At 47.7% G+C, this 19,133-nt stretch overlaps 1 protein-coding gene across 11 annotated transcripts in view; it reads left to right on the plus strand.

Moving 5' to 3' along the window:
• BAHD1 (bromo adjacent homology domain containing 1) overlaps window positions 1-19,133 on the plus strand; it is a 534,426-nt gene that overhangs the window by 289,850 nt on the left and 225,443 nt on the right. For all 11 annotated transcript variants that reach the window (XM_063947814.1, XM_063947817.1, XM_063947815.1 and 8 more), the window contains one exon: window positions 5,415-7,022. In XM_063947814.1, the coding sequence (XP_063803884.1) occupies window positions 5,522-7,022 (1,501 nt within the window). In that variant the 5' untranslated portion in view covers window positions 5,415-5,521. The remainder of the gene's footprint in view (window positions 1-5,414; window positions 7,023-19,133) is intronic.

The raw sequence follows: 19,133 nt of genomic DNA on the forward strand, positions 1-19,133 counted from the left end.
CAATCTAGGTGGCTCTCCTAAAGAGCTGCTTAGGAAAGTTTAGCTTAGGTTTTTTATTTTACAGTGAGTCCTGCTGGCAACAGGATCACTGCAACGAGGGACTTAGGGGAGAAGAAGTGAACTCACCTGCGTGCAGGATGGATTGGCTTCTTGGCTACTGGACATCAGCTCCAGAGGGACGATCACAGGTACAGCCTGGATGGTCACCGGAGCCTTGCCGCCGGCCCCCTTGCAGATGCTGAAGTAAGAAGAGGTCCAGAATCGGCGGCAGAAGACTCCTCAGTCTTCTAAAGGTAGCGCACAGCACTGCAGCTGTGCGCCATTTTCCTCTCAGCACACTTCACACGGCAGTCACTGAGGGTGCAGGGCGCTGGGAGGGGGGCGCCCTGGGAGGCAAAATGAATACCTATTTGGCTAAAAATACCTCACATATAGCCTCCGGAGGCTATATGGAGATATTTAACCCCTGCCAGAATCCGTTAAGAGCGGGAGACGAGGCCGCCGAAAAAGGGGCGGGGCCTATCTCCTCAGCACACAGCGCCATTTTCCCTCACAGAAAGGCTGGAGGGAAGGCTCCCAGGCTCTCCCCTGCACTGCACTACAGAAACAGGGTTAAAGCAGAGAGGGGGGGCACTAATTTGGCGATATGCTTATATATATATATTAAGATGCTATAAGGGAAAACACTTATATAAGGTTGTCCCTATATAATTATAGCGTTTTTGGTGTGTGCTGGCAAACTCTCCCTCTGTCTCTCCAAAGGGCTAGTGGGTCCTGTCCTCTATCAGAGCATTCCCTGTGTGTGTGCTGTGTGTCGGTACGTGTGTGTCGACAGGTAGGAGGACGATGTTGGTGAGGAGGCGGAGCAATTGCCTGTAATGGTGATGTCACTCTCTAGGGAGTCGACACCGGAATGGATGGCTTATTTAGGAAATTACGTGATAATGTCAACACGCTGCAAGGTCGGTTGACGACATGAGACGGCCGACAAACAATTAGTACGGTCCAGACGTCTCAAAAACACCGTCAAGGGTTTTAAAACGCCCGTTTACTTTAGTCGGTCGACACAGACAGGGACACTGAATCCAGTGTCGACGGTGAATAAACAAACGTATTCCTTATTAGGGCCACACGTTAAAGGCAATGAAGGAGGTGTTACGTATTTCTGATACTACAAGTACCACAAAAGAGGGTATTATGTGGGATGTGAAAAAACTACCATAGTTTTTCCTGAATCAGATAAATTAAATAAAGTGTGTGATGATGCGTGGGTTCCCCCCGATAGAAAATTATGGGCGGTATACCCTTTCCCGCCAGAAGTTAGGGCGCGTTGGGAAACACCCCTTAAGGTGGATAAGGCGCTCACACGCTTATCAAAACAAGTGGCGGTACCGTCTATAGATAGGGCCGTCCTCAAGGACCAGCTGACAAGGCTGGAAAATATAATAAAAAGTATATACACACATACTGGTGTTATACTGCGGCCAGCGATCGCCTCAGCCTGGATGTGCAGAGCTAGGGTGGCTTGGTCGGATTCCCTGACTAAAAATATTGATACCCTTGACAGGGACAGTATTTTATTGACTATAGAGCATTTCTATATATGCGAGATGCACAGAGGGATATTTGCACTCTGGCATCATGAATAAACGCGATGTCCATAACTGCCAGAAGATGTTATGGACACGACAGTGGTCAGGTGATGCAGATTCCAAACGGCACAGTATGGCCGTATAAAGGAAGAGGACTTGTTTGGGGTCGGTCCATCGGACCTGGTGGTCACGGCAACTGCTGGAAAATCCACCGTTTTTTACCCTAAGTCACATCTCTGCAGAAAAAGACACCGTCTTTTCAGCCTCAGTCCTCTCGTCCCTATAAGATCATATCTGCCCAGGGATAGAGGAAAGGGAAGAAGACTGCAACAGGCAGCCTATTCCCAGGAACAGAAGCGTTCCACCGCGTCTGACAAGTTCTCAGCAGGGCGCTGAGACCGTACAGGACCCCTGGATCCTACAAGTAGTATCCCGGGGGTACAGATGGGAATGTCGAGACGTTTCCCCTTCACAGGCTCCTGAAGTCTGCTTTACCAAGTCTCCCTCCGACAAGGAGGTAGTATGGGAAAAAATTCACAAGCTGTGTTCCCAGCAGGTGACAATTAAATTACCCCTCCTACTACAGAAAAGGGGTATTATTCCACACTATATTGTGGTACTGAAGCCAGAAGGCTAGGTGAGACTTATTCTAAAAAATTTTTTTTTGAACACTTACAAAGGTTCAAATTAAGATGAAGTCACTCAGAGCAGTGATAACGAACCAGGAAGAAGGGGACTATATAGTGTCCCGGGACATCAGGGATGCTTACCTCTATGTCCCAAATTTGCCCTTCTCACTAAGGGTACCTCAGGTTCGTGGTGCAGAACTGTCACTATCAGTTTCAGACGCTGCCGTTTGGATTGTCCACGGCACCCCGGGGTCTTTACCAAGGTAATGGCCGAATTGATGATTCTTCTTCGAAGAAAAGGCGTCTTAATTATCCCTTACTTGGACGATCTCCTGATAGGGGCATAGTCCAGGGAACAGTTGGAGGTCGGAGTAGCACTATCTCGGATACTGCTACAATCAGCACGGGTGGATTCTAAATATTCCAAAATCGCAGCTGATCCCGACGACACGTCTGCTGTGCCTAGGGATGATTCTGGACACAGTCCAGAAAAAGGTGTTTCTCCCGGAAGAGAAAGCCAGGGAGTTATCCGAGCAAGTCAGGAACCTCCTAAAAACAGTGCATCATTGCACAAGGGTCCTGGTAAAAATGGTGGCTTCCTACGAAGCAATTCCATTCGGCAGATTTCACGTAAGAACTTTTCAGTGGGATCTGCTGGACAAATGGTCCGGATCGCATCTTCAGATGCATCAGCGGATAACCCAATATCCAAGGACAAGGGTGTCTCTCCTGTGGTGGTTATAGAGTGCTCATCTTCTAGAGGGCCGCAGATTCGGCATTCAGGATTGGATGCTGGTAACCTCGGAGCCCAGCCTGAGAGGCTGGGGAGCAGTCACACAAGGGAAAAATTTCCAGGGAGTGTGATCAAGTATGGAGACTTTTCTCCACATAAATATACTGGAGCTAAGGGTAAATTTATAATGCTCTAAGCTTAGCAAGACCTCTGCTTCAAGGTCAGCCGGTATTGATCCAGTGGGAAAAACATCACGGCAGTCGCCCACGTAAACAGACAGGGCGACACAAGAAGCAGGAGGGCAATGGCAGAAACTGCAAGGACTTTTCGCTGGGCGGAAAATCATGTGATAACACTGTCAGCAGTTTTTCATCCCGGTAATGGAAACTGGGAAGCAGACTTCCTCAGCACGACCTCCACCCGGGAGAGTGGAAACTTCATTGAGAAGTTTTTTCCACATGATTGTAAACCGTTGGGAAATACCAAAGGTGGACATGATGGCGTCCCGTCTGAACAAAAAACGGGACAGGTATTGCGCCAGGTCAAGGGACCCTCAGGCAATAGATGTGGACGTTCTGGTAACACCGTGGGTGTACCAGTCGGTGTATGTGTTCCCTCCTCTGCTTCTCATACCTAAGGTGCTGAGAATTATAAGACGTAGAGGAGTAAGAACTATACTCATGGCTCCGGATTGGCCAAGAAGGACTTGGTACCCGGAACTTCAAGAGATGCTTACAGAGGTCTTATGGCCTCTGCCGCTAAGAAGGGACTTGCTTCAGCAAGTACCATGTCTGTTCCAAGACTTACCGCAGCTGCGTTTGTCGGCATGGCGATGGAAAGCCGGATCCTAAGGGAAAAAAGGCATTCCGGAAGAGGTCATTCCTACCCTGGTCAAAGCCAGAAAGGAGGTGACCGCACAACATTATCACCACGTGTGGCGAAAATTTGTTGCGTGGTGTGAGGCCAGGAAGGCCCCACAAAGAAATTTCAACTCGGTCGTTTCCTGCATTTCCTGCAAACAGGAGTGTCTATGGGCCTCAAATTGGGGTCCATTAAGGTTCAAATTCGGCCCTGTAAATTTTCTTCCAGAAAGAATTGGCTTCAGTTCCTGAAGTCCAGAAGTTTGTCAAGGGAGTATTGCATATACAAACCCCTTTTTTGTGCCTCCAGTGGCACTGTGGGATCTCAACGTAGTTCTGGGATTTCTCAAATCACATTGGTTTAAAACCAGTCAAATATGTGGATTTGCAGCATCTCACATAAAAAGTGACCATGCTCTTGGCCCTGGCCTGGACCAGGCGAGTGTCAAATTGGTGGTTTTTTCTCAAAAAAGCCCATATCTGTTTGTCCATTCGGACAGGGCAGAGCTGCGGACTCGTCCCCAGTTCTCTCCCTAAGGTGGTGTCAGTGTTTCACCTGAACCAGCTTATTGTGGTGCCTTGCACCTACTAGGGACTTGGAGGACTCCAAGTTGCTAGAAGTTGTCAGGGCCCTGAAAATATATTCCAGGACAGCTGGAGTCAGAAAATCTGACTCGCTGTTTATACTGTATGCACCCAACAAGTTGGGTGCGCCTGCTTCTAAGCAGTCGATTGCTCGTTGGATTTGTAACACAATTCAACTTGCACATTCTGAGGCAGGCCTGCCACAGTCTAAATCGGTTAAGGCCCATTCCGCAAGGACGGTGGGCTCATCTTGGGCGGCTGCCCGAGAGGTCTCGGCATTACAACTCTGCCGAGCAGCTACGTGGTCAGGGGAGAACACGTTTGTAAAATTCTACAAATTTGATATCCTGGCAAAAGAGGACCTGGAGTTCTCTCATTCGGTGCTGCAGAGTCATCCGCACTCTCCCGCCCGTTTGGGAGCTTTGGTATAATCCCCATGGTCCTTTCAGGAACCCCAGCATCCACTAGGACGATAGAGAAAATAAGAATTTACTTACCGATAATTCTATTTCTCGGAGTCCGTAGTGGATGCTGGGCGCCCATCCCAAGTGCGGATTATCTGCAATACTTGTACATAGTTACAAAAATCGGGTTATTATTGTTGTGAGCCATCTTTTCAGAGGCTCCGCTGTTATCATACTGTTAACTGGGTTTAGATCACAAGTTGTACGGTGTGATTGGTGTGGCTGGTATGAGTCTTACCCGGGATTCAAAATTCCTCCCTTATTGTGTACGCTCGTCCGGGCACAGTACCTAACTGGCTTGGAGGAGGGTCATAGGGGGAGGAGCCAGTGCACACCACCTGATCCTAAAGCTTTACTTTTTGTGCCCTGTCTCCTGCGGAGCCGCTATTCCCCATGGTCCTTTCAGGAACCCCAGCATCCACTACGGACTCCGAGAAATAGAATTATCGGTAAGTAAATTCTTATTTTTTGAGACTTTTTTTTTTTTTTTTTGTGTGTGTATTCGCTGTTTACAGCTCACTTTACTTATCTATATTTACTTATCTCCATAGGTACACAACATAATCACCATGTCTGAAGAGGAGCATTTCCTTTACTGCTGAAGAAAAAAATTGCTGTGTTCCTGTAGACCAAAGTGTGACACACGACAAGCTTTAAGATGGAAAGTACCCAGGCAGGTTACATAGGGCAGAGTCTTTTCAAGAAATTAACTTTCCATGGACGGGTTAAAAATGGAGGAAAAATAAATCAGGATATACGAAAATCATACCATTTGCATGGAAAACGGTCACCAAAAATGAACGAGAAGACCTGTGCTGTTGTTCTCACTAGGCTGGAAGATGTGACTGGGTCCTGTATTGTAGAGAGTCAGGGTGGGACATCACCCAGCATTTCTTGCTGGGTGGATGAATTTGGAACTCTAAAAGTTCATACTGGGCTTCCCTCAAAACCACGAAGTTTGAGTTCAAAAGGAAAGCTTTTCCCAGGGGTTTCTACTGGGGCAGGTTGTATAATGGATTTTCCAGAACCCCGAAAACGTAGGCTAGCTTCTCTCAATGCTGAAGCAGTGAATAACTTACTTTTTGAGAGGGCTGATGGTTTTTCTTCCAGGAAAGTTAATAAGGATCTAAACAAAGCTGATGAAAACTGCAAATCTATTGTCGATTGGACTTCATTAAAAAAGCCAGGTCATCAACCTGTCGGCAAGAAGAATAAGCAGAGTCGCATATCCCACATTAGGTCAACTTCTGATAATGGGTTTGATGATGACCTAAAGAGAGAGATTAGTGAAGGGTCTTATTCTCCGGCTCCAAAGAGATTGGCAAGTTTGAATGCTGTAGCTTTTTTAAAGCTTACTAATGAAAAAGGCCATCCTTTGAAACAAAGGAGCAAGTCAAGTGGAGACGGTGGTCGTTCTTTAAACACTTGCTTAAAGTCTAAACTGAAGTCAACAAGATCTCCTAAAAAGAACTGTATTAAGTCTAAAAAAGATTTATTGCATCATAAGTCTGAGGACTACCATGGTTGGCAAGGGGGATCTGAAGTTGGATTACTAAAACAGGAGCGTCAAGAGTCCACAAAGTCCTTGGATAAAATGGATTGCGTTCGCGTGGAACAGTCTTCCAAGCACTGTAGTGGCTCAGAACCTTTGTACCACAGACTGCCTTTGTTATTGGGAGGACAGGCTTCTATGAAGCCAGAGTATGGAAGACCAGGGGAAAAGTCTCCCACTCCTAAACAAGACTTCCAGCAGCCTTCATTTCCAGTGCAGCAGCTTCATCGTTTGCCAGTTCCGGGCAGCCACAAGGATTGCATCTGTCTCTATGGCTCCTCAGACATAGCTTCTTTGGACGGAACCTACATTTCTTATGGCCAAAGCAGATTACCATATAATGGGTATTCAAATTTCTCCATGTATCCAAAAGATGAAGTGTTTTCACAGCCAGTGCACTGCGAAGAACTCTTGGTATCACAGAGCTCTTTACACCACAGTGCAATGTTTGAGCATCTTCCCTGGTGCAATTCTCGTTATTCCCATGGAGAAGACACTAGGACCAACACAGATGGTCTTTATGGTGTAATAAGGCTGCCACTTAGCAGAGTTGGCAACACTCACACGGGATCTAGTAACTATCCATATAAAAAGCCTTTAACAGCAGGTATGTAGAACTCATCATATTATTACTCCGTTTTTTCTTATTTAATATTTCATATTCTACTAAATTCTATACTAATTCAATGTTCATAGAGCCTGTTATTTAACAGGTAATTAAATGCTAAAGTGGTATCATTGGTTGAACAAGAGACTGAACCAGATGTTCTCGGTAAACAGACAGGGAATATGTTTTCTAGCACATTTTTACCACCTCTAAAGAATTATTATTATTATTATTATTATTTTTTTGTTAAAATCAAAACCATACTTTTCAATGGAGTCCTTCCTTTACAAGCATTCTCCGTACATATGCACAGGTCAAAAGTTGACATTGCTGACCTGTAAACCATTAAATTAATGGTATACAGGTCGAGACCCGTTATCCGGAATATTCAGAAAAACTGAATATCCCGGAGCGTCACTACTACTGTGACCAATGTCTGGCGGTGGGGGAGTGGCTTTGCAGCTAGTCCCTCGCCACATAGTGCATGCCAACCCCCGCTGACCTCACCGCTGACCGCCGGACCCGCGTTGCCCCTCCCAGACCCCCGCATTGACAGCCGGACCACCCGTGACGACTGCTGTACCCCTCTCAGGACCGGGTATTCCATTATCTGGAAAAATCCCATATCCGGAATGCTCCTGGTCCCGAGCATTCCGGATATGGGATACTCGACCTGTAGTAGGTGCCAACTGCCCAGTGTAACTTGTCTAAATAAAATATATAATATTTTATTTATTTTTTTTATAGAAAAAAACAACAAAAAATAGTTACATTTTTTAGGAATAGACACTTGCAAACTACAGACACCTATATTAAGTGACAATAGGGCTATTTTACAATTCAACATTGTCTTAGGTGCAAAATTTGCATTAAATCACACTAAATAATTAGCAGCTTTGATCTATCTTGTGCAAGTTAGACAATGTAACCAGGTGTCAAATATGTTTGTGGTGTCCAGTGCAATGTTAATAAATGGCCTTATTTTGTTTACAAAGCATGCCCTTTGAGGACAGTTGCTCTAATAGTTCCCTTTACAATGGGCTATAATGGTCTAAGCAGATTCAATGAGAGTGCATTTTCCGGTTTTTAGATTTTGTTTTGTTTATTCAAAGCACTTTTCTTAATTCCTATTTATGTTAAACTACAAAAAAACTATATAGTAGCTTATTTTGCTTATAACTTTTTATACTCATTCCAGCTTTGACATTGATTGTCTCGTAGGTTTTTTTTCAAAGATAATGTTTTGAACAGAAAGATCGTTTTAATAAATGTCTTTGAATAACAAAGTTGGCTGGCTTCGACCAATTTGGTGGCCTAGGCAAGATTTTATTTTAAATTGCAGCCAATACCACTACTGTACCAAGAATTATATTCATGCAATCATACAGAAACTGCTATATAGCTTTATCGTTTACAGAGAATAGCTATTCCTGCACCCAGTTTGCAAGATTATGCCACAAATTGATAACCCCTGTTGACATCATTAAAGGTCAAACTAGGGAAAGTGGCCCAACACAGCTTGCTTGACCATTTACATTTTTTCCCCAGTTATAACCTCTATATGCCCTTAGTTCAAAACCACAAATATTTTTATTGTATTCGCTTCCTTATAGAAATGGTGACAATCTTTAAGTCATGGTGGGCAGTGATTTTCATGTTTGTAGGCATTTACTCAAATGCAAATGTCTCAGAGGTGGGAACCATTGTACTGACGAAGTTTCGGAGGAGGCTCAATCAGAACAACATTTTTGTGAAATTATGACTTTTTAGTGTGCTGCTATTTAGCTTCTAAAGAAACTTGCAAGTTTCAGTTTTGGATGCCCAAAGCAGAAAGTTTAGATGGTTAAACCCGGTCTGTTTGGATGCGACATGCACGATGTGTATGGGCGACCAAGCACAATTGTATAGTGACAATTGTTTGGGCGTCTAAACAGTCCCATTTAGACAGGATTTTTAGATGCCCAAAACAATTGTGTATAGTAGAGCTTCGTAGCTGATTGCTAGTGCCTTGCACACTATCACTGCAGTATGCCTGTCCCCTATCATAGGGAAAACGGTTTGACATGTTTAACCCTGTGCAGTAGGGTGCAAGGAATTAAGGGGGCAATTCAGTTGTTTGTGCAAAACAATTGAGTAGCTCCTGGGCTCTTTAAATCGAAGCTACAATACACACAAACAATTAAATCGTCCCCTTTTCTCTTACGTCCTAGAGGATGCTGGGGACTCCGTAAGGACCATGGGGTATAGACGGGCTCCAGGAGACATGGGCACTCTAAAGACTTTAGATGGGGGTGCACTGGTTCCTCCCTCTATGCCCCTCCTCCAGACCTCAGTTAGATCCTGTGCCCAGAGGTGACTGGGTGCATTACAGGGGAGCTCTACTGAGTTTCTCTGAAAATACTTTTGTTAGGTTTTTTATTTTCAGGGAGCACTGCTGGCAACAGGCTCTCTGCATCGTGGGACTGAGGGGAGAGAAGCAGACCTACTTAACTGATAGGCTCTGCTTCTTAGGCTACTGGACACCATTGGCTCCAGAGGGTCGGAACACAGGTGTCGTCCTCGCTGTTCGTCCCGGAGCCGCGCCGCCGTCCTCCACACAGAGCCGGAAGATAGAAGCCGGGTGAGTATAAGAAGAAAGAAGACTTCACAGGCGGCAGAAGACTTCAGATCTTCTCTGAGGTACCGCGCAGCAGTAATGCTGTGCGCCATTGCTCCCGCACTCACACACACACATAAGGCACTGTAAGGGTGCAGAGCGCAGGGGGGGCGCCCTGGGCAGCAATAATAACCTCAAGGGACACTGGCTAGCATGTTAGATACTGCGGAGGCAGTATATTAGAAAACCCCCGCCAGTATAAAGAATTTGAGCGGGACCGAAGCCCTGCGTTGAGGGGGCGGAGCTTGATCCTCCAGCACTAATCAGCGCCATTTTCTCCACAGCACACTGCAGAGAAGCTGCTCCCCGGACTCTCCCCTGCTGAGCAAGTACAGAGGGCAAAAACGAGGGGGGGGGGGGGGGGGCACATTTAATTGGCGCAGTAAGTGTATTATTTATCCATAAAAGCGCTGTACAGACTGGGATTTTGTTCCAGTGTCCAGTGGTGCTGGGTGTGTGCTGGCATACTGTCTCTCCAAAGGGCCTTATTGGGGGGCTGTCCCCATATTTGTATATCCCAGTGTGTGTGGGGGTGTCAGTACGTGTGTCGGTATGTCTGAAGCGGAAGGCTCGTCTAGGGAGGAGGCAGAGCAGATGATTGTGGTGTCTCCGTCGGCACTGCCGACACCTGATTGGTTGGATATGTGGAATGTTTTAAATGCAAATATGACTTTATTACATAAAAGATTGGACAAAACAGAGTCCAGGGAAATAGCAGGGAGTCAATCCATGGCTTTGACTGTGGCACAAGGCCCTTCGGGGTCTCATAAACGTCCCCTTTCCCAGGTAGCAGACACTGATACCGACACGGATTCTGACTCCAGTGTCGACTATGATGATGCGAGGTTACACCCACGGGTGGCCAAGAGTATCCATTATATGAATTTTGCAATAAAGGATGTTTTACATATCACAGAAGACCCCTCTGTCCCTGACACGAGGGTCTGCATGTTTAAGGAAAACCATGAGATGGGGGAAAACCCCCATCTCATTAGCTGAACGCCTTATTTGAAAAAGCTTGGGAAACTCAAGACAAGAAACTGCAGATTCCCAAGAGAATTATTATGGCGTATCCTTTCCCCTCACAGGACAGGTTACGGTGGGAATCCTCGCCCACGGTGGACAAGGCTTTGACGCGCTTGTCCAAAAAGGTGGCGCTACCTTCTCCGGACACGGCAGCCCTCAAGGATCCTGCGGATCGCAGACAGGAAACTACCTTAAAATCGATCTATACACATACGGGTGCCTTGCTCAGACCGGCAGTAGCGTCGGCATGGGTGGGTAGCGCAATTGCAGCATGTGCAGATAACTTGTCATCTGACATTGACACCCTAGATAAGGATAGCATTTTATTGACCTTGGGTCACTTTAAAGACGCAGCGTTGTATATGAGAGAGGCTGCGATAGACATTGGGCTGTTGGGTTCAAGAGCCAATGCCATGGCAATTTCTGCTAGACGGTCCCTGTGGACCCGCCAATGGACGGGTGATGCAGATTCAAAGAGACATATGGAAACTTTACCTTACAAGGGTGAGGTTTTATTTGGGGAGGGCCTCGCGGACCTGGTTTCCACAGCTACCGCGGGTAAGTTTTTTCTTTTTTTCCTTATGTTTCCCCACAGCAAAAGAAAACACCTCAATATCAGATGCAGTCCTTTCGGTCGCATAAGTCCAGAAGGGGTCGGGGCTCTTCCTTCCTCGCCAGAGGTAAGGGTAGAGGGAAAAGAACGCCTGCTACGGCTAGTTCCCAGGAACAAAAGTCCTTCCCGGCTTCTACAAAATCCACCGCATGACGCTGGGGCCCCACTGAGGGAGTCCGCGCCGGTGGGGGCACGTCTTCGACTCTTCAACCAGGTCTGGATTCAGTCGGATTTGGATCCTTGGGCGATCGAAATTGTATCCCAAGGATACAAACTGGAATTCGAAGAAGTGCCTCCTCGCCGATTTTTCAAATCTGCTTTGCCAGCTTCTCCCCCAGAGAGGGAAATAGTTTCAGCTGCCATACAAAAGCTGTGTCAACAGCAAGTAATTATCAATGTTCTCCTAATGCAACAGGGGAAAGGGTACTATTCAACCCTATTTGTGTTCCCGACGCCGGATGGCTCGGTCAGACCCATTCTGAACCTGTATTTGAAAAAGTTCAAATTCAAGATGGAATCTCTCCAGGCAGTGATCTCCAGCCTGGAAGGGGGGGATTTTATGGTATCACTAGACATAAAGGATGCATACCTTCATGTCCCCATTTATCCCCCTCATCAGGCGTACCTGAGATTCGCTGTACAGGACTGTCATTACCAGTTTCAGACGTTGCCGTTTGGGCTTTCCACGGCCCCGAGGATTTTCACCAAGGTAATGGCGGAAATGATGGTGCTCTTGCGCAGGCAAGGAGTCAATTATCCCATACTTGGACGATCTCCTGATAAAAGCGAGATCGAGAGATCAGTTGCTGAAAAGCGTGTCGCTCTCCCTGAGAGTGCTGCAGCAACACGGCTGGATCCTAAATCTACCAAAGTCGCAGTTAATTCCAACGACTCTGCTATCATTTTTAGGCATGATTCTGGACACGGAAAAAGAGGGTTTTTCTCCCAACGGAAAAAGCCCAGGAACTCCAGAACATGGTCAGAGACCTTCTAAAACCAAAAAGAGTGTCAGTTCATCAATGCACTCGAGTACTGGGAAAAATGGTGGCGGCCTACGAGGCCATCCCCTTCGGCAGGTTCCATGCGAGGACGTTTCAGTGGGACCTTCTGGACAAGTGGTCGGGATCCCATCTACAAATACATCAGAAAATAAGCCTGTCCCCCAGGGCCAGGGTGTCTCTCCTGTGGTGGCTTCAGAGTGCTCACCTTCTAGAGGGTCGCAGGTTCAGCATTCAAGACTGGGTTCTAGTGACCACGGACGCGAGCCTCCGAGGATGGGGAGCAGTCACACAAGGAAGAAATTTTCAGGGACTATGGTCAAGACAGGAGGCTTGTCTACACGACAACGTGCTGGAATTAAGGGCCATATTCAACGGCCTACGACAAGCGGAGAATCCTCTTCGCGACCTACCGGTTCTGATTCAATCAGACAACGTCACAGCCGTGGCTCATGTAAACCGCCAGGGCGGGACAAGGAGCAGAGTGGCAATGGCGGAAGCCACCAGGATTCTTCGCTGGGCGGAAAATCACGTAAGCGCTCTGTCAGCAGTCTTCATTCCAGGAGTGGACAACTGGGAAGCAGACTTCCTCAGCAGACACAATCTCTATCTGGGAGAGTGGGGTCTTCATCAAGAAGTTTTTGCAGAGATAACAAGTCGTTGGGGACTTCCTCAAATAGACATGATGGCATCACGCCTCAACAAGAAGCTTCGGATGTATTGTTCCAGGTCAAGGGACCCTCAGGCAGTAGCGGTGGACGCCCTGGTGACACCATGGGTGTTTCAGACGGTCTATGTGTTCCCTCCTTTGCCGCTCATCTCAAAAATATTGAGAATCATAAGACGAAAAAGAGTACAGACAATACTCATTGTTCCGGATTGGCCTCGAAGGGCCTGGTATTCAGATCTTCAGGAAATGCTCACAGAAGATCCGTGGCCTCTTCCTCCCAGGGAGGACCTGTTGCAGCAGGGGCCCTGCGTGTTCCAAGACTTACCGCGGTTACGTTTGACGGCATGGCGGTTGAACACCAAATCCTAGCTAGGAAAGGTATTCCGGGGGAAGTCATCCCTACTCTGATAAAAGCTAGGAAGGAGGTGATGGCAAAACATTATCACCGTATCTGGAGGAAATATGTATCTTGGTGTGAAGCCAAGAATGCTCCTACGGAAGTTTTTCACCTGGGCCGTTTTCTCCACTTTCTACAGACAGGAGTGGATATGGGCCTAAAGTTAGGCTCCATTAAGGTGCAGATTTCGGCCCTATCAATATTCTTTCAGAAGGAATTGGCTTCTCTCCCAGAAGTCCAGACTTTTGTAAAGGGAGTGCTGCACATCCAGCCTCCTTTTGTGCCCCCAGTGGCATCATGGGACCTTAACGTGGTTTTACAGTTTCTTAAATCACACTGGTTTGAACCTCTTCAAATGGTTGAATTAAAATTTCTCACTTGGAAAGTGGTCATGTTGCTGGCCTTGGCATCTGCAAGGCGGGTGTCCGAATTGGCGGCTTTGTCTCACAAGAGCCCCTATCTGATTTTCCATGTGGATCGAGCAGAGTTGAGAACTCGTCCTCAATTTCTACCTAAGGTGGTTTCGTCGTTTCATATGAACCAACCTATTGTGGTGCCTGTGGCTACGAGTGACTTGGAGGATTCCAAGTCCCTTGATGTAGTCAGGGCTTTAAAAAATGTATGTAGCCCGGACGGTTCGAGTTCGGAAAACAGAGGCACTGTTTGTCCTGTATGCGGCCAACAAAGTTGGCGCTCCTGCTTCTAAGCAGACTATTGCTCGCTGGATCTGTAACACGAATCAGCAGCCTCATTCTACAGCTGGATTGCCGTTGCCTAATTCGGTAAAGGCCCATTCCACTAGGAAGGTGGGCTCTTCTTGGGCGGCTGCCCGAGGCGTCTCGGCTTTACAGCTTTGCCGAGCAGCTACTTGGTCGGGTTCAAAAACTTTTGCAAAATTCTATAAGTTTGATACCCTGGCTGAGGAGGACCTTATGTTTGCTCAATTGGTGCTGCAGAGTCATCTGCACTCTCCCGCCCGGTCTGGAGCTTTGGTATAATCCCCATGGTCCTTACGGAGTCCCCAGCATCCTCTAGGACGTAAGAGAAAATAAGATTTTAAACCTACCGGTAAATCTTTTTCTCCTAGTCCGTAGAAAATGCTGGGCGCCCGTCCCAGTGCGGACTAATTTCTGCAAGGCTTGTATATAGTTGTTGCTTACATAAGGGTTATGTTACAGTTTAGATCAGTCTTTGACTGATGCTGTTTTGTTCATACTGTTAACTGGTTTCGTATATTCCATGTTGTACGGTGTGGATGGTGTGGGCTGGTATGTATCTTGCCCTTAGATTAACAAAAATCCTTTTGTCGTACTGTCCGTCTCCTCTGGGCACAGTTCTTTAACTGAGGTCTGGAGGAGGGGCATAGAGGGAGGAGCCAGTGCACACCCATCTAAAGGCTTTAGAGTGCCCATGTCTCCTGCAGAGCCCATCTATACCCCATGGTCCTTACGGAGTCCCCAGCATCCTCTACGGACTAGGAGAAAAAGATTTACCGGTAGGTTTAAAATCTTATTTTTCAGAATGCTGCTCTTCTTTTTTTTTTTTTGTAATTTTTCTCTTACGTCCTAGAGGATGCTGGGGTCCACATTAGTACAATGGGGTATAGACAGGTCCACTAGGAGCCATTTTCACTTCATGAGTTTGAGAGTGTGGGCTGGCTCATCCCTCTATGCCCCTCCTACCAGACTCAGTTTAGAAAATGTGCCCGGAGGAGCTGGTCACAGCTAGGGGAGCTCTACAGAGCTTCTCTGGAAAAAGTTTATTTTTAGAGTTTTTTTTATTTTACAGGGAGGCTGCTGACAACAGCCTTCCTGCTTCGTGGGACTAAAAGGGGGAGTAGTGTCCGCCCTGCGGGGTCTGAGCCACTATCTCCGGTGACAGGACACTGAGCTCTTGAGGGGATTGAACGTTCCCTGCCACAGGGGATTGCTCACCCCAGCAGCATGCAGCCACCCCCTTGAGCTCCTGAGGGGATCGAACGTTCCCCCCCACAGGGTATCGCTCACCCCAGCAGCATGTCACCACCCCCTTACAGAGCCAGAAGATCAGTGGCGAGTCAGTCACTGGCTGCCGGTGTGAAGATGGCGGCAACAGGGTATGGAGCGTAGTACTGACTGCGCTCCAGGGCTCAGCGGTACATAGTGCAGCGCTGTGAGGGGCGCCCTGAGCCAGCTCCTACACTGACCTCTAAGCCTGTCGGGGTCCCAGGATCGCTGCCAGCCTGATCTCTCAGGCCAGTATAATCTCCAGAAGAGCGGGGAGACCGCTCAATTAAGGGGGATGATCTTCTCCTCGGAGCGGACCTAGCAGCGTTAAGCACTATTCTCCTGCCTGCAGAAACGCTGTCAGTGAAGAGCAGTCCCTCCATATCAACTCCAGCTATCTCTTACGCTACAAGGGGGTTGTAGAAGGGGGGGAGCTGTGTTCAGGCTGTGTAACCTATTAAGGTAAACAGTCGGCGCTGGCTGGGATCTCCCTATACCTTGAAAGCGCTGTGTGTGTTGGCTCCAATCTCTGTGTCTCACTTGCCATTCTTGGGGGTGAAACTCTGTCTAGCCTCCCCTGTGTGTGTGTGTGTGTGTGTGTGGAGTGTTTGGGGTCTCCATTTAGCTATGTCCAGGGACTCTGTGTCATATGCAGCAGAGTGTATGTCCTCTGAGGATGATATCATTCCATGCAATCAGGATTGCACTGTTTTAGCGCAGATATCGGCAAGGGAGCCTGAATGGTTATCCTCTATTAAATCTATGATTTCTCAGATTTCTACTAGAGTTGCACAGAATGAATCTGCAACTCAGGTTTTACAGAACTCTTTTGAAGTTTGGTCTGGTTCTGTTACCTCAGGACCCCCTTCTGTAGGTTCCCACAAACGTGCTCTTGCTCAGATTATGCAAGATGACACGGATACCGATTCTGATACGGCAGACGGTGATAGAGATGTGCTCAGGGAGGGCGCATCTCTTGCTAAAGGGGTGCAGTTGATGATAGAGGCTATTAGGGATGTGTTGAATATTGCTGATACGACACCTGAGCAGGTTGAGGAGGCTTACTTCGCTGACAATAAGAAAGCCTCGCTAACCTTCCCTGCATCCAAAGAATTAAATGCTATTTTTGAAAAAGCATGGGAAAACCTGGAGAAAAAATTCCAGATCCCTAGAAGGGTTCTGGTTGCTTTCCCCTTCCCTGAGGAGGATCGGAAAGGAAAACCCACCCATAGTGGACGCGTCTGTATCCAGACTCTCTCAAAAGGTGGTTTTACCTGTTCCATGATTAAAGGAGCCATCTGATCCCAAAATTGATACTACGCTCAAATCCATATACACTGCTTCAGGGGCGATACTATGTCCTACTATTGCCTGTGCAAGGATTTCCAAAGCTATAGTAAAGTGGTCGGGCACATTACTTGAGGGTTTGGATACAATGGATAAAAGTGACATTGAATTGTTTTTACGTAAAATTCAGGATTCTGCAGGATTTATAGTAGAATCCTTGAAAGACCTGGGTTCAATGGCTGCAGGAATATCTTCCATGTCTGTCTCAGCTCGTCGAGGACTGTGGCTGCGCCAGTGGTCTGCTGATGTGGAGACCCTACCCTACCAGGTCAGGCTCTCTTTGGGGAAGCGTTGGATGCGTGGATCTCCACGGCTACAGCGGGCAAGTCACCTTTTCTTCCCTCAGCTGCACCTGCTACGATGAAACCTTTTTCTTCAGCTGCATCACGGTCCTTTCGTGTTGCTAAAACAAGAAAGGCCAAACCGTCCAACACCTTCTTTAGAGGAGGTTGACCAAAATCCAAGAAACCTGCTGCCGCGGGTTCCCAGGAACAGAAACCTGCTTCAGGTACGCCAAAGTCCTCAGCATGACGGTGGACCGCTCAGCCTGGAGGTAGTGCCGGAGGGGACGAGACTTCGACATTTCAGTCACGTCTGGGTGTCGTTCGGCCTGGATCCCTGGGTACAAGATATCGTGTCCCAGGAGTACCGGTTGGAATTTCAAGATCTCCCTCCTCACTGGTTCTTCAAATCAGGCTTGCCAGCTTTGCCGGCAGACAGGGCTCTCCTACAGGGAGCCATGCAGAAGTTGGTGGAGGCACAGATTATTGTATCAGTTCCTCCCCAGATGCAAAACAAGGGTTACTATTCGATCCTTTTCGTGGTACCGAAACCGGATGGTTCGGTCAGGCCCATTCTGAACTCAAAATCACTAAACCCCTTTCTGAGGGAGTTCAAGTACAAAATGGAGTCTCTAAGGGCGGTGATATCAGGTCTGGAGGAGGGGGAATTCCTGGTATCCCTGTATATCAAGGATGCTTACCTCCACATTCCGATTTGGCTGCTGCATCAAGCTTATCTCCGATTCACAATGTTGGACTGTCATTTTCAATTTCAGGCCCTGCCATTCGGCCTCTCCACAGCACCGAGGGTATTCACCAAGGTGATGGCGAAAATGATGTGTCTCCTCCGCAGACAGGGGGTGAACATCATTCCATATCTGAACGATCTGCTGATAAAGGCATCGTCCAAAGAGAAGCCCTTACAGTCCATTGTTCTCATGACCCATCTACTCGGGGAACACGGTTGGATCCTGAATCTTCCAAATTCGCATTTGGAATTAACCAGGAGGTTGCACTTTCTGGGAATGATCCTCAACACGGAAGTTCAGAGGGTGTTTCTTTCAGAGGGAAACGCTTTGGTGATACAAACAATGGTCTGTGATGTCCTGAAGCCAGCCCGGGTGTCGGTTCATCAGTGCATTTGCCTTCTGGGGAAGATGGTGGCCTCTTACGAGGCTCAGCAGTACGAGAGGTTTCATGCTCGGTCCTTCCAACTGGATCTCCTGGACAGGTGGTCGTGATCCCATCTACACATGCACCAGAGTATACGTCTATCGCCAAAGGCTAGGATTTCACTCATCTGGTGGCTGCAATTACCTCACCTTCTGGAGGGCCGCAGGTTCGGGATTCAGGACTGGATCCTTCTAACCACGGATGCAAGTCTCCGGGGCTGGGGCGCAGTCACTCAAGGAAAAACCTTCCAAGGAAGGTGGTCAAGTCTGGAAGCCGGCCTACCGATTTTAAACATTCTGGAACTAAGATCCGTCTACAACGGTCTTCTCCAAGCGGCCCATCTTCTGAGATATCAGGCCATTCAAGTGCAGTCGGACAATGTAACGACAGTGGCTTACATAAACCGACAGGGCGGAACGAAGAGCAGAGCTGCAATGTCAGAGGAAACAAACATCCTCTGGGCAGAAAAACACGCGTTGGCGCTGTCTGCAATCTTCATTCCGGGAGTAGACAACTGGGAAGCGGACTTCTTCAGCAGACACAATCTCCATCCGGGGGGTGTGTGGTCTCCATCTGGATGTGTTCAAGGAGGTAACAGATCTTTGGGGCATACCCCCAAATCGACGTGATGGCCTCTCGGCTCAACAAGAAGCTTCGGCGGTATTGTTCCAGGTCGATGAACCCGCAAGCAATGGCGGTGGACACCCTAGTGACTCCGTGGGTGTTCCTGTCTGTGTACGTGTTTCCTCCACTTCCACTCATTCCAAGAGTTCTCAAACTCATAAGGGGAACAAGAGTTAAGGCAATCCTCCTTCTGGATCTACTGCTAGAAGAGCCGAGGCCTCTTCCTTTTCGGGAAGACCTGCTGCAGCAGGGGTCGTTCGCCTATCAAGACTTACCATGGCTACGTTTGACTGCATGGAGGTTGAACGCCAGATACTAGCTCGGAAGGACATTCTGAATAA

The sequence above is a fragment of the Pseudophryne corroboree genome, chromosome 12 (assembly GCF_028390025.1).
Source record: "Pseudophryne corroboree isolate aPseCor3 chromosome 12, aPseCor3.hap2, whole genome shotgun sequence".
Classification (NCBI taxonomy): Eukaryota; Metazoa; Chordata; class Amphibia; order Anura; family Myobatrachidae; genus Pseudophryne; species Pseudophryne corroboree.